The 16,465-nt window shown below is 40.0% G+C and overlaps 1 protein-coding gene across 1 annotated transcript in view; it reads right to left on the reverse strand.

Moving 5' to 3' along the window:
* LOC121389802 (metabotropic glutamate receptor 2-like) overlaps positions 1-16,465 on the reverse strand; it is a 162,845-nt gene that overhangs the window by 108,214 nt on the left and 38,166 nt on the right. Inside the window, exon 2 of the mRNA XM_041521452.1 lies at positions 1-54. This exon is cut by the window's left edge and continues 101 nt beyond it. Coding sequence (XP_041377386.1) covers positions 1-54 — 54 coding nt within the window. The remainder of the gene's footprint in view (positions 55-16,465) is intronic.

A 16,465-nucleotide genomic window follows, 5' to 3' on the forward strand; every position in this document is an offset into this window, starting at 1 on the left:
GATTAGACCCGTCTTTACATTTGTACGCAGATCCTCCTATATTGGCTATGGAACCTGGAAAACACGAACATTTGGTATCAAACCCATTGCTGTTGTCTTTAAAAAGAACAGTTAAAATTTTGTTTTGCTTAACTACACCACTAGAGCACACTGATTTATTAATCATCGGCTATTAGATGTCAAACATTTGGTTATTTTGACATACAGTCTTAGAGAGGAAACCCGCTACATTTGTTTCCATTAGTAGTAAGGTATCTTTTACATGAACCATCCAATAGACCGGATAGCACATTCCACGGCCTTTGATATACCAATCGTGGTGCACTGGCTGGAACCAGAAATAGCCGAATGGGCCCACCTACGGGCATCGATCCAATATCGACAGCCCATCAAGTGAGCGTTTACCACTGGGCTACGTCTCGCCCCCCAGAAAAATAAGAAAATCTATTGCTTAACATATTTACACTAGTCCAGTTGTTAAGGAGGTGGTTTTAGAAGGACCACCTTAAGTATGTACAGATTAAAATAGACAGTGGGTAATTTACTCTAGTGTAATACATCTGGGTAATAAAACATAGTTGAAGTATACAAAACAAAATTAATTAAGGGCGAGTAGACCTTTTAGTCAGTTTTTGGTACTTATATATTTGTGTGTGTGTGTGTATATATATATATATATATATATATATATATATATATATATATATATATATATGTGTGTGTGTGTGTGTGTGTGTGTGTGTGTGTGTGTGTGTGTGTGTGTGTGTGTGTGTGTGTATATATGTATGTGTGTATATGTGGTGCTCGCGATAGGTTTTTTGTTTTGTGTTCCACACATAATATAGGCATCTGCACATTGAAAATTCGCGTGACCCATTTATCGGTTACGCAGAAAAAAAATCCAGGTAATCCATTTCGTTTTTGCGTAATTCGTTATATCTAGGTAAATGGTGCTCCAAATTTCGAGCGAACAAAAAATAGGTTATGCAAAATTAACTACGCGCGAACGAAACGATCGTTCTCGCAATTTTCAGGGGCCTGTAATAAGGAAATATACTAAAACTATTTACCAGCACTTAATTAATTTTGCTGAGTATGTATGGATAAATATGTTTGGTATTCCCTTTGAGACAATTATTTCAATATCATTAGCAGTTGGAAGTGTTTCGTAAGAAATGTTTGAAGCTAAAATCCATACTGAGGTAGTACAGACATTAGAGAGACAACAAATGAACTGAATATATTGAATCCTTAATGTAATAAATTAGATCATAATTTAAACAAGTGTAAAATCTGTATTGTTGCAGTGGCTACAAAGTTAGGATAGTCATATTTAAGGATATTTTACCACCAAATCAAATCCCATCTAGACGACAAAAGGAACATTTGTAGCAGACACATGCAACGTTTTAATCAACATATACACCACAGATATATAAATACCCCTTATCCTTAAAGAGATAGACCCTGGTTTTTAAACACTAAGGCATATTTTTCACTAATTAGAGCCGTTTATAATCACTGAAATCAAACATTACTTATATTTTATTATCTCGCCTTCATGTAAAATTCTTTAATCTCATTGGCTGTTTGCCGTTGGACAAATCCCTTATACCCCTGTGGGCGGAGCCAAATTCTCTTATACCCGTCTGTAATTTCCAACAGTTTCCAGCCAACCCAGTTAATGCTAAAGTAATATTTAGATTATAAATATTTTTTTTTTTTTTATTATTATTAATATCTGTTTCAGACAATTTCGTATTACAAACATTTGAAGTTAAAAACTCGTTTATCGATGCAACTATTTTTCGTCACTGGCAAGTGGTTTCGTTCGCGTCCGTGTGGTACGGCTCCGTTAATAAATTGTTAACAATTATTGTCTGGCGTTATTTTGTTTATTTGGCTATATGGTTTAACATGTCGGCAAGATAAATTCGTTGTAGAAGCATCTCTCGGGGTATATGGCTTTTTATGTACCCTCTGTGTGCTCTTTTACGCCCTCGCCTTCGGCTCGGGGTAAAAGAACACACAGAGGGTACATTAAAAGCCATATACCCCTCGTGATGCTTCTACAACTTATATTGTTTATGTAATCCATTTCCGTACACCTGAAATGTTTCCTGGTGTTTCTAATACAGTTATGGAGTCGAGTTTTAGTCCATGTTTAACGACATTTCACCTTTTAAACGTCACAGACTCTGTTTACACTCTCTTGTAACGGGCCGGCCTCGGTGGCGTAGTGGTTAGGCCATCGGTCTACAGGCTGGTAGGTACTGGGTTTTGATCCCAGTCGAGGCATGGGATTTTTTAAAAATCCAGATACCGACTCCAAACGGTGAGTGAGTGATCCGCAAGGCTCATTGGGTAGGTGTAAACCACTTGCACCGACCAGTGATCCATAACTGGTTCAACAAAGGCCATGGTTTGTGCTATCCTGCCTGTGGGAAGCGCCAATAAAAGATCCCTTGCTGCTAATCGGAAAGAATAGCCCGTGTAGTGGCGACGGCGGGTTTCCTCTCAAAAACTGTGGTCCTTAACCATATGTCTGACGCCATATAACCGTAAATAAAATGTGTTGAGTGCGTCGTTAAATAAAACATTTCTTTCTTTCTTTTGTAACGTTATCCAAATGTGTTACAGGTTTGTAACGTAACCCAACTTAGTATCCATTTTTACCGTCTGCGCCTTTAAAGTAAATTAAAAAAGCGATGAGCTATATTGTAAGTTTCTGATGTAACCGGAATCGTCTTTGACCAGTCTAGTTCCGCAGAAACATTGCCAGCATAATGTCAATGACACCTTCGTGTTTTTCAGTCAGAACAGCAGAACAGTGCCTTGTATACTAATAATAGATCACATCAATTTAGAGGAAGTTACTGACTAGACGAAACAGCATCGTATGACAAGTGTAATCACATCACACCAATAAAAAAGCGTATCAACAGTTAAAAGGATTATGCTGAGATTTCTCCCCAGCAACACTTCCGCCCCCCCCCCCCCCCCCCCCCCCCCGGGCCCAACGAAATAAACACACATCCTGCTTTTCCTGTTTTGTAAAACATTATTTTACCGTAAAGTCGTAGACCTTAGTTTCAAGACGTCAAAATGGACACTAAGTTTGGTTAAAGGGACATTCCTGAGTTTGCTTTCTTGTTTGGAATATCAGTGTCTGTATATTCAATGTGTTTCTGGTCATCTTAATATTTGTAAGAAGCCCAAACTGGATTTTATCTTCAAATAATTTCGTACGTACGAAAAAATTATATTTTAGGGAAACAAATATTTTTTAATCTAATACAAATATTAGAACGATCAGAAACACGTTTAATATACAGCCACTAATATTGCATGCAGATAAATATATTTTATATGTAAGTACATTCGTTAAAAAGTCTCTGTTAGTCCATAACATCTTTAAAATTGCAGCAAACTCAGGAATGTCCCTTTAATCTACAAACCTGTAACAATCTTGGATACACTGAAGCAAGAGTATAACATTGAAACGGGGACACAAAAAACATACTGACTCCATAACCGTTACTTCTCGGAGGTACGTGCGTTTTGTTTTAGACTTATGAAACAAAGAGTGTATTTCGAGGTATTAAGAGCACCAGGATGACCAGAAACACTTCGGATGTACGGAACAATAAGTAACGTCCAGTTTAAAGGTATTAAGAGCACCAGGATGACCAGAAACACTTCGGATGTACGGAACAATAAACAAGGTCCAGTTTAAAGGTATTAAGAGCACCAGGATGACCAGAAACACTTCGGATGTACGGAACAATAAACAAGGTCCAGTTTAAAGGTATTAAGAGCACCAGGATGACCAGAAACACTTCGGATGTACGGAACAATAAACAAGGTCCAGTTTAAAGGTATTAAGAGCACCAGGATGACCAGAAACACTTCGGATGTACGGAACAATAAACAAGGTCCAGTTTAAAGGTATTAAGAGCACCAGGATGACCAGAAACACTTCGGATGTACGGAACAATAAACAAGGTCCAGTTTAAAGGTATTAAGAGCACCAGGATGACCAGAAACACTTCGGATGTACGGAACAATAAACAAGGTCCAGTTTAAAGGTATTAAGAGCACCAGGATAACCAGAAACACTTCGGATGTACGGAACAATAAACAAGGTCCAGTTTAAAGGTATTAAGAGCACCAGGATGACCAGAGACACTTCGGATGTACGGAGCAATAAGTAACGTCCAGTTTAAAGGTATTAAGAGCACCAGTATGACCAGAAACACTTCGGATGTACGGAACAATAAACAAGGTCCAGTTTAAAGGTATTAAGAGCATGGGGATGACCAGAAACACTTCGGATGTACGGAGCAATAAGTAACGTCCAGTTTAAAGGTATTAAGAGCACCAGGATAACCAGAAACACTTCGGATGTACGGAACAATAAACAAGGTCCAGTTTAAAGGTATTAAGAGCACCAGGATGACCAGAAACACTTCGGATGTACGGAGCAATAAGTAACGTCCAGTTTAAAGGTATTAAGAGCACCAGGATGACCAGAAACACTTCGGATGTACGGAACAATAAGTAACGTCCAGTTTAAAGGTATTAAGAGCACCAGATAACCAGAAACACTTCGGATGTACGGAACAATAAGCAAGGTCCAGTTTAAAGGTATTAAGAGCACCAGGATGACCAGAAACACTTCGGATGTACGGAACAATAAGCAACGTCCAGTTTAAAGGTATTAAGAGCACCAGGATAACCAGAAACACTTCGGATGTACGGAACAATAAGCAACGTCCAGTTTAAAGGTATTAAGAGCACCAGGATGACCAGAAACACTTCGGATGTACGGAACAATAAGCAACGTCCAGTTTAAAGGTATTAAGAGCACCAGGATGACCAGAAACACTTCGGATGTACGGAACAATAAGCAACGTCCAGTTTAAAGGTATTAAGAGCACCAGGATGACCAGAAACACTTCGGATGTACGGAACAATAAGCAACGTCCAGTTTAAAGGTATTAAGAGCACCAGAATGACCAGAAACACTTCGGATGTACGGAACAATAAGCAAGGTCCAGTTTAAATGATAAAAAAATGTTTCTAATAGTAAAACATATTTTATTTGTCGAACACCTTTTAAAATGGCTACAGGGGCGGGATTTAGCTCAGTTGGTTGAGTGCTCGCCTGAGGTGCTTGCGTCGCAGGATCGAACTAACTCGGTGGATACATTCAACTGATTGGGCTTTTTCTTGTTCCAACCAATGCACCAAAATTGGTCAAAGGCCGTGATATGTACTTTCCTGTATATGGGGAAGTGGCTATAAAAGATCCCTTGCTGCATTAGAAAAAATGTAACAGGTTTCCTCTGAGAACTAAGTGTCAGAATTACTAAATGTTTGACATCCAATAAATTATCAATGTGCTCTAGTGGTGTCGTTAAACAAAACAGCCTCTTAACTTTAAAATGGTATAGACTTAGAAGAGACACTTTAATGGTCTTTTTCACAGTTACGTGTACTTGGAACTTTGACCCAGTGAAATGCTATTTTGTACATTTTTAACTGCTGAGTACATTAAAACTGTTGAGTTCGTTTTCGATGTATCGACCACTCATGTAGTATTCTTTGTATATTAAGGGGACTACCTTGAGTTTGGAACCATTGTAAGATGTTTTTGCCCAACAGAGTTGGCAACTAAAATTATATATTCAATACCAAATGTGTTTTGTTTAACGACACCACTGGAGCTCATTGATTAATTAATCCAATTTTTTTGTTTGTTTTAAATACCAGTATATCTAGTTTGCGGTTGTTTGCTCATGTCTGTAGCAGTCTCTTTTTCATTTTACTTCGTAATATGTACATATATTTTGGTAAGTACGAAATTAAAATTAAAGTTAGAGCTTGTTTTGTTTAACGACATCACCAGAGTTGGATATTGGATGTCAAACACTTCTAAAATATAGTCCCATTAGTAGTAATGGATTTTATATGCATCATCCCACAGACAGAATAACACGAGAAATAGCCCAATGGGCCACCATCAAGGATTGATCTTACACCGACCGCACATCAGGCGAGCGCTTTACCACTGGGCTTACGGAATTATTGGCAGATAAAACCTGGTTTGGGACGACATATATTGGTATTCTAAACAGGAAAGTATATTTAATGTGTAATTTTAGTCATAAAAAGGACAGGCATCTCTTAAACATGACAGCCAACTCGGGACAGTTCTTTCAAACAATGAACACCTGCATTCGATCGATATCTTTGGGCGTCATTCCGTAGTACGCCATATATATCCAGAATTAGAAGGAAGGAAATGTTTATTTAACGACACACTCAACACATTTTATTTACGGTTATATGGCTAAGGACCACAGAGATATTGAAGGAGGAAACCCGCTGTCGCCACTTCATGGACTACTCTTTTCGATTAGTAGCAAGGGATCTTTTATATACACCATCCCATAGACAGGATAACACATACCACGGACGTTGATGAACCAGTCGTGGTACACTGGCTGGAGTGAGAAATAGCCTAAATGGGCCCACTGACGGGGATCGATCACAAACCGACCGCGCATCAAGAAAGCGCTTTACCACTAGGCTACGTCTCGCCCCATATCCAGAATTCTCCTTGATTTCATTTCAAATTATTTTCGTGCTTATATCCAATTATGGTTCAAGCACGCTGTCCTGGGCGCACACCTCAACTATCTGGGCTGTCTGTCCAGGACAGTGGGTTAGTTGTTAGTTGTTAGTGGTTAGTGAAAGAGAAGAGGGTGTAGTAGCCTTACACCTACCCATTGAGCCCTTAAGAACTCGCTCTGGGTTGGAGCCGGTACCGGGCTACGAACCCTGTACCTACCAGCATGTAGTCCGATGGCTTAACCACTGCGCCACCGAGGCCGGTATTCTTCTCGAGCCGAATTTACTAAGCCCGTTTTCCTTAACTGCAGGTGTTTTTAAGCATTGTAAATGTATGACGATACACACGCGTGTAAGACAAACACTGACTTTGGAAATGTGACCCGTTTTATTCAGGGTTGACAATTAACATGAAAACCATGGTCGCCAGCAGGGCCAGTTGAAGAAAAATCTCACTGGCCCATCTTTAATTCAACTAGCTCTCCAATTATCACATTGAAATTTAATTGTACAGCAAACATCAAAACTAGAATGTTCTTTGTTGAATAATAACCATGTGTTCACCCTATATAGTCTGTTTCTTTCAATGAGAAACCGATGAATTGGCATGTAACTTCATAATGAATAAAGTTAACATTCATATTTAAACCCATATCAATTCAAATAACATTTTTGTAAAAATGAAATCCTGCATAAATAAAAATGTTTCTTTACAAATGATCATTACATTATACAGATTAAATCTCATTTTTAATACAGGGGTGTGACGGAACATGCTCTTAATGTGTTTTCGCCTGTGGCGATATTAATTATTTTAGAGGGCCGTGTGCAGTTCCAAATTGCACTTAAGCCCAGATGGGCAACTTGTTACGTGATACCTTTGCGCGACGGTCGTCTAATACACACCCAGCGCAGTTGTGGAGGCCATGTGGCTAGTAGTTACGTAATATCTCCGGTAGTGCTGTTTATGGCCAGGGGATTGCTCGCGGTATGGCGACAGCCAGTCTGACGATCAGAGAAAAATATGCCGGCATGCTGGCTGTGGAAAATCCACATGATACGTGAGGTACCGCCTTGTACCCCAAGGCGATATTCGCTGTCTCTGAGAGTTTTGAATAAATAGCTAGGATTTTAGATATATCGAGGAGAAACATTTTGGAAGTATCCAGGGGAACGGTCGTCGTCCACTGAACGATCTATATTAGTTCAGACGAGACTTTGGTAAATATATATTTTCTGCTCTGTGTATAACCTTGATGTGATTGATGTGACTTTAAATATTTTAATACTGTATTATACCAATATTATTTAGACGGTGCTGCCGGTCATCTGACGCAGTATTCTGTAGGCTCACCGTTCTGATATATATATATATATATATATATATATATATATATATATATATATATATATATATAAAGCTTAGCCAGTCATCCTAGAGGACCTAGGTAAACTGTAGGTTATTGTCTTTATTGTGATAGGTACCAGTATTAATTCTGTATTACAAGGTTATTGAATGAGTAGTTAGGGTTAATTAAAAATTAACCAGTTAGGAATAGTGTTGTAATTCCTTTATTAATTAAGTTCCCCTGGAAGCGTTTCTCCATTATCACACGTGTGTGTGTTAGCGTTTCTCAATTATCACACGTGTGGGTGTTGTGTCACGGTGAAGTGATTAGCATATTGTGTAAACTAGACACCTAGAGATTAACTAATTAAGTGATCAGTTCTGGGTTGTTATTATTGTTGTTATTAATTAACTACTGCGGCAGTACATTTGTCAGCGTAGGTTAATACAGATTCCAAAGTGTATTGTGTTTTTGTTGTGTTTTCTAGTGAACTAAACGTGCTATAATAATATATACTTTATATAAGATCTTCTCTGATCATACCTAGAGACGAGCCAAAGCGGGTATAACTACCTGTTACAGAGAGATCTAATAGATATACAGTTAGGAGAGACATTTTGATAATCGTGTTTCATTCAGTTACGGGTATTATAGGATCCCCGTGACAAGGGGTGAAGACAAAATGCTAGAACATCCAAGGTATGCAACTTAACAGAGACAATCTCTGAAGTACAATATAATGCAGGGGCAGGGGGAGACTACAGTTAGAACAGCGCGTGCTTTAGTAAAATTAGTCTGGCAGTGGCAGTCCTCTTTGTGGCAATACAAGAGAGATGAAATATATTTTGTGGCGGTGTAAGACGAGGCACTAGATAGAGATCCATTGAATCATCCACTATTTTCCAAATGCCCATTCGACGGCCCTGCTCATGTAATATGGTTGTTATTTCATTGTTATTTTTATATGCGCGCATGCGCTCACGTTGGTGTGAGTTAAAACGACAAGATAGATTTTGAAATAAGCTAATTAAATATGGTTAATTTTTACCATAACATTGAATAACAATTGTCAAAAAGTAGGTCTACTAGATAATTATGGCGTATCCAGTCCATTTCAATAAACCGGCGACTTCCAGATTTAACAAATAAATGCAGTGTTTACGAATACATTTTATTTTGTTTTATTTTTGGAAAGACCCGGTCCAAAACCACAGAAGCCGAGTCTGGCGCTGTCAAAATATAGAGCATGTTCTATGTCTTCTGTTGCTGTAGTTCGCGCGGTGTGTTTTGTCACAGTTTCGGTGTTTTTTTTTTTTAACCAATACCATACTCGTCAGACCCTAAAATCGATGGTCGCCCAACGGACTACCTTTGTAAAATACTTAGTCGCCCTTAGCCAATAAAGGTAGCCACGGGCGACCGGGAAACTGCTAATTTTCAACCCTGATATTGATGAGTATTTTGTATACGTTTTATTTAAATAATATGGCCCTTGTTTACCAGTAGTGTAACACACGGGCAATGAGGATCGGATTTAGGTAATTTGGAAAGTGGGGGCGTGATTGGGGTTGCTTTGTAAGCGACTAACCCACCTACGCGCCGCTGTTTTGAAAGACAATGAAAATCTGTGTCCCTGTTAGGGCGGATTCAGAAAATTTGGAAAAGATGGGAGAGTGGGTCGGGGACGGGGGCTGGAGTTCGACTTTAAAAGCCCCCCCCCCCCTCTCTCTCTCTCTCTCTGTCTGTCTCTGTGTGTGTGTGTGTGTGTGTGTGTGTGTGTGTGTCTGTCTGTCCGTCCGTCCGTCTGTCTGTTTGTCTATCTATCTGACCATCTATCTATATCTCTCATGCCACATAGAATGAAAATATTATACCGTTTAGCCGACTTCTTGTACATATAAAATGCTTAATTACTGTTTAACTAGTCATTAACGCAATTCTTTGGCGAATGTCTTGCTATATTTGTTAGAACCACTGCAAACTGAAACAAGGAGACGCACGTTAATCACCATTAATCAATTGTGCGCTTTTACTAATTACCAGCTTTACATTACGCACAGTGATCAGTAAGTACACCTTTAATTATTCAGTATTTAATTACCTGCGAAGACAACAGATGTACACTATATACAGGTGTACGCAGTACGTACACGTCCTCCCTACTTTATTTTAAGAGTTTTTTTTCCTACAAATGCACACTAAGTAGTTTTTGCTGCCTTAATACACCGTGTGTACCTTAAAACTATGTATACAATCAGGTACAAAACATTTATTACCTGCTAATGAAAAATCCACATTAAACATAAAAACTGTTACAAGCTAATCAAGATTCCATATTAAACATATTATTTCTAGCGTTCGGGAAAGTCGTGGCAGCTGGCCCTGATCGAGCAGTGGTTAAATGGGCTTAATTTTGATTTCAACTTATTTTTGTGCTTATATCCAACTAAGGTTCAAGCACGCTGTCCTGGGCACACATACACCTCAGCTATCTAGGTTGTCTGTCCAGAACAGTGGGTTAATTGTTAACTGTTAGTGGTTAGTGAGAGAGAAGAGGGTGTAGTGGCCTTACATCTACCCATTGAGTCGTTAAAACTCGCTCTGGGTGGGAGCCGGTACCGGTCTACCAGCCATATGTCCGATGGCTTAACCACGACGCCAATAAGGCCGGTAGATGGGCTTAAAGGAGCAAATCGTATTTGAGAAAGGGTCACGCATATCGCAGAATTTGCTTTTTTGAGAGGTGGAGGGGTGACCGCGTCCCTGGATGCCCATCAATTTTATCAAAGGGGTGAGAAATACCACACACCTCATTTGAACAAACAGCACTTCTCTTCAAACTTCGAGTAATATTTTGAAGAGTGCAATTTTCCATTCCCGGCATTTTGAGGATTAAGAGTTTCACCTCAACCATTCAAAGGCGCAGACCCTAGTTTTAACCCGTAAAAAAAATTGACACTAAGTTTAGTTAATTTACACACCTGTAACTCATTTGGATAAAGTTACAGTAGAATGAAAGAAGAGTCTGTGACGTTAAAACTGGGAAACATCCTTAAAAATAGACTAGAACTCGAATCAATAACCGCTACTTTTCAGATGCACGTGCGTATTTAAAAATATGAAACATGCATTTTATTTTGGTATTAGAAACACAAGGATGACCAGAAACACTTCGGCTCTACAGAAATGGATAATCTAAAGAATAAAATATAAGTAATGTTTGAATTCAGTGATCATAAACGGCTCTGATGGTGAAAAATATGCTTTAGTGTTTAAAAAATAGGGTCTGCCACTTTAACGAGAATGATTTTTTTCCTCTCCTCGACATTTTGCGGTGTGTGTGGGGGGGGGGGGGGGGGGGGGGAGACGTAGCACAGTGGTAAATCGCATGTTCAGGAGGTTGCCTGCTAGACTGGTTTGTGCGCCTAACATTGAAAGAATGTGAAATGATGAAACAGGACTGTGTTACTAGTCAAACTGTTCGCGAGCGCTCAGCCTCCTGAACACGCCGCTGAGCAAGATCCTGTCCTCACCAGTGAAGAAAAGTAGCAAAGAGTTGTCAAAATTACTTTCACTTCCAGGAGAGGATCCATAAATATTGTTTGGGGGGGGGGGGGGGGGTAACAGGAATAGGGTCAACTTATCAAAATGGCAACCGAATGGAAAACAAAATCAAGAGGTTAAAAGGAGGCAATTGATTATTTTTGGGTTTATCGACCTCTGCACCACCACCCCCTGGATCTTCCTCTGCAGTTGTGGTGTGCACCTTGCACGTGGACGTGTGAATAAACGAACACAGATCAATGTAGACTGACTGAGAATGCAAACACAAAGACGATTAGAGCCCCCGTGTTGAGTCTTCTTGATTAATTTGTATTGACGATTCTCATACACGCGCGTCTGAAAGATCTTATTAATATGCGCAATTGTGGTCGTTTCCATGGAAACACAAAACACCAGATTAATCCACTTTTCATTTTAACGATGTCCAGCGAATGTTTTGTTGTCGTTATTATAGCGTAGGTGTTGGACTCGCATATCAGAAAGAGACTTGTTGGTGATGACGTCATACTTGCATCTATCCTATAAATGGCCTTGACCCTTTTTCTACCTCCTCTTCCCTGCTAAAAGCTACATCAAATATGTCAGTTTTGTATATTTTCAAAGACATTTATTTTCATTTCAAAAGTATATGTTGGCATTACAGGCACTGTGGAAGCAGGTAAACATTAGGGGGCGACTGAGATCGATGAGTTTCTAAGGGATTGGGGGGGGGGGGGGGGGGGGCAAATTAGATGTAAAAAAAATGCAATTTCCTGTATTCTACAAGTAAAGGGCGAGACGTAGCCCAATGGTACAGCATCCGCTTGATGCGCGCATGGTTTGGGATCGATCCCCGTCGGTGGGGCCATTGGGCTATTTTTCGTTCTAGCCAGTGCACCACAGTTGGTCTATCAAAGATCGTGGTATGTGCTATCCTGTTTGTGGGATAGTGCATATAAGATTCCTTGCTACTAAAGGAAACATGTAGCGGGATTCCTCTCTAAGGTTATATATATATATATAAATACCAAATGTATGACATCCAATAGCCGATGATTAATAAATCAATGTGCTCTAGTGGTGTCGTTAAACAAAACAAACTAACTAGCAGTACTCTGAGATTGACTACATATATTAAGCTATTTAATTCATTTAACTGGTTAGATTCTTTCTCGTTCCAGCCAGTGTACCCCCAACTGGTCAAAGACCGTGGTATGTGCTTTCTTGTCTGTGGGAAAGTGCATATAAAAGATCTCTTTCTGCATTAGAAAAATGTAGCGGGTTTCCTCTGATGACCACGAGTCAGAATTACCAAATGTTTGACATCCGATAACCGATGATTAATACATCAATGCGCTCTAGTGGTGTCGTTAAACAAAACAAAACAAACAAACACAAAAAAACACAAACAAACAAACTAACTAACTAACTAACTAACTAACTAACTAACTAACTAACTAACTAACTAACTAACAATACTGTGAGACTCTGACTATAAGCATTGAAATAATTTGCGTTTCTTTTGTTGTCCAGTTTATAAAAATAATCTCCAGATTACATCTTCAACGCTAAGCAACAATCAACCAATATTTATACATTTCGTGTAGGCGGGGAGTCTAGAATTCGGATAGAAGCGAGATGCAAAACCACAAAGCCGTTTTTAAGAGACGTAACCAGCGAGACGAAAAAAAAAACACCCCAACATCGGCCATAAATTGAAAACTCTTAAAGAATTACGATTTTCCTCGTAATATTTCCCGAGCTCCAGCCATCCCCTGTTAAGATCTTCAGCAAGAGAATCTTTGGAGATATTTTATTGCGAAAAATATTGAATTCTTCATAAATCGTCGTCATTCTATCTTCTTGTTACCGTGACATTGTTCGTGTGTATTTTTGCGACCGGGAGAAATTTCTTTCATCTTCCGTTATTGACGCTTTATTAAATCGCTCGACACGGAAAGAGTTTTACCCTGTGTGTTACGTGTTCTATTGGGTTTGCCCAGTTACTCGGCGACAGGAATAAAGATTTGTTAATGCGCAACCAAATCGGCTGGAGATGTTATAATGTCGAGTGTCAGTGGCGTTCAGGTGACCAGGGTGCACGGCGACGCATGATAGATGGATATCTTGTCACGAACGTCGTAATACATGACGCACGATAGATGAATATGTAATTACAGGCGTCGTGGAACATGACGCATGATAGATGGATATATTGTCGCGAACGTCGTAATACATGACGCACGACAGATGAATAGGTAATTACGAGCGTCATGGGACATGACGCATGATAGATGGATATCTTGTCGCGAACGCCGTAATACATGACGCACGATAGATGAATATGTAGTTACAAACGTCATGGGACATGACGCATGATAGATGGACATCTTATTACGAACGTCGTAGTACATGACGCATGATAGATGGTGGATACATAGTCACGAAGGTCGAATGCATGACGCATAATAGATGGACATCTAGGCATGAACGTCATAGTGTATGACGTATAATGAATATCTAACCACGAGCGTCATAATATATGATGCATAATAAATATCTAGTCACTAGCGTCATAATATATGACGCATGAGACATTGTTATCTAGTTAACGAGCGTCATAATGCATGAGACATCGTAGATAGGCGGAATACTACCGCAGTAATAAAGCGACAGATTGAGGTGCGTGGGACATGAGGGACATGAGTTTTCTCCTAGTCTCAACCAGTACCCATGGGTGGTATCACGAAATATACTGACTGCCATGGTACATAAATACGTTGACTAAAACGCAGCGTTTATAGTAACGTATGAGTATGAATCAACGAATGTTTAGCGACACCCTAGCACAATCATACTCATCGATCGATAGAATGTATAGTTGCCGTGTGGTATATATATATATATATATATATATATATATATATTAGTATTATCGTCCTTGGTTATTGATTTGATGGTATAGATTCTTTAAACTTTTATAAAGCCCTAATACATAAGAAGGAAGGAAGGAAATGTTTTATTTAACGACACGCTCAACACATTTTGTTTACGGTTATATGACGTTAGACATATGGTTAAGGACCACACAGATATTGAGAGAGGAAGCCCGCTGTCGCCACCTCATGGGCTACTCTTTTCGATTAGCAGCAAGGGATCCATTATATACACTATCCCACAAACAGGATACCACATACCACGGCCTTTGATATGCCAGTCGTGGAGAACTGGCTGGAACGAGAAGTAGCCCTATGTACCCACTGACGGGGATCGATCCTAGACCGACTGCGCATCAAGCCAGCTCTTTACCACTGGGCTGCGTCCCACCCTGATACATAGGTGTAGGGATCGGGGACAGAACGGGCGTGGGAGTAAGATAATGTCAATGACAGGCCCCGCCGAAAGGCGAATTAATATAATAACTGGCCCCTCTCCAGTTGCTTTGCATCTCGCGACGCACATGCGATACTAGAAAAATATCAGTGAATGTGGAACTAATGTAGGCCATTTCTCATTGGAATTCCTCCCAGTAAGTAGATTGTTATTAAGTTACACATGTTGGACAATGTTAATCGTGTTGAGACAATCAGCGGCGTATGGATTTTTCAGTATACGTGAAACACATTCATCATATGTGGTGTCACAGCTGGGGGGAGGGGGGTATTTGGGAGTGTTGTTTCGCGTGATGCACTAGTGTAGGAAACGGGGGTGGGGGGGGGGGGTTGTGGTGGTGGGACCTAGACCTAGTGGTATAGTGCTCGCTGGTTGCGCAGACGTGAACTCTTCGTTTTGTTTTTATTTTGAATGTATATGTTGGCAGTGGCGGCAAGAGGTAGCCCAGTGATAAAACACTTGTCTCATCCCCGATCGGTTTGGGATCGATCCCTGTCGGTAAGTGCATTTCAACTTATTTTCCTGCTTATATCCAATTACGATTCAGCCACGCTGTCCTGGGCACACACCTCAGCTATCTTGGCTGTCTGTCCAGGACAGTGGGTTAGTTGTTGGTTGTAAGTGGTTAGTGAGTGAGAAGTCGGTGTTGTGACCTTATATCTACCCACAGAGTCGTTAAACTCGCTCTGGATGGAATCAGGTAACGAGATGCGAGAACTCAGTACTACCAGTGGTGTTTAAGTCCGATGACTTAACCATCACACCACCAAGGCCGATCATGTCGAGGATGGCTCAAGTTGGTATCCGTAAATGTGGCTTCGAGCAGCTTAATCGCCCATATAACAGCCAAGTCGTGACCCCGAGTGATTTTTATCTGTTCTGCAATTTTCATGATTCATGAGTGCATATCATCGCAGCTCTGTCCTGTACTAGGTTTGATTGAGTAAACTGGTCTGGGTGTGGCAGTCCTCTTTTTGGCGGTGCAAGAGGGATGAAATCCCCAGTAAATGATTTCCTCGAGAGTGGCTGCCCTGCTATTGACGAGGCACTACATATATATTGATAGAATCAACCACTGTTTTGTCACATGGCCATTGCACTCTGAGTTGTGTAGAGATACGGTTCAGACCATATATTACGGGCTTGTTGTTCAGATTTGAAAGCCTACCGTCATGGTACCTGTTCGAAGATGTAGAAAGTCTGAAGGCTGTGACGGCTATGACAGAAATGTGGTTGATGAGACAGCCAGAAGAGTTCTACTTTGCTGGCATCGGTAGCTTGAAGGGTAAATGGTTCCAAATTTATTGAGCTTAGGATTGATTATACTGAAAAGTAAATTTGGCTTGTCATCACATTCAACATCTGGTTCTACAAACGTTGTTACTGTCTCTTGCTTGTGACGGCTGTGACGGAAGGGTGGTTGATGGAACAGCCAGAAGAGTTCTACTTTGCTGGCATTGGTAGCTTGAAGGATAAATGGTTCCAGATTTATTTAGGGTTGATTATACTGAAACATTTTTTGGCTTGTTAACACTTTCTATATC

The sequence above is a fragment of the Gigantopelta aegis genome, chromosome 15 (genome assembly GCF_016097555.1).
Source record: "Gigantopelta aegis isolate Gae_Host chromosome 15, Gae_host_genome, whole genome shotgun sequence".
NCBI lineage: Eukaryota > Metazoa > Mollusca > Gastropoda > Neomphalida > Peltospiridae > Gigantopelta > Gigantopelta aegis.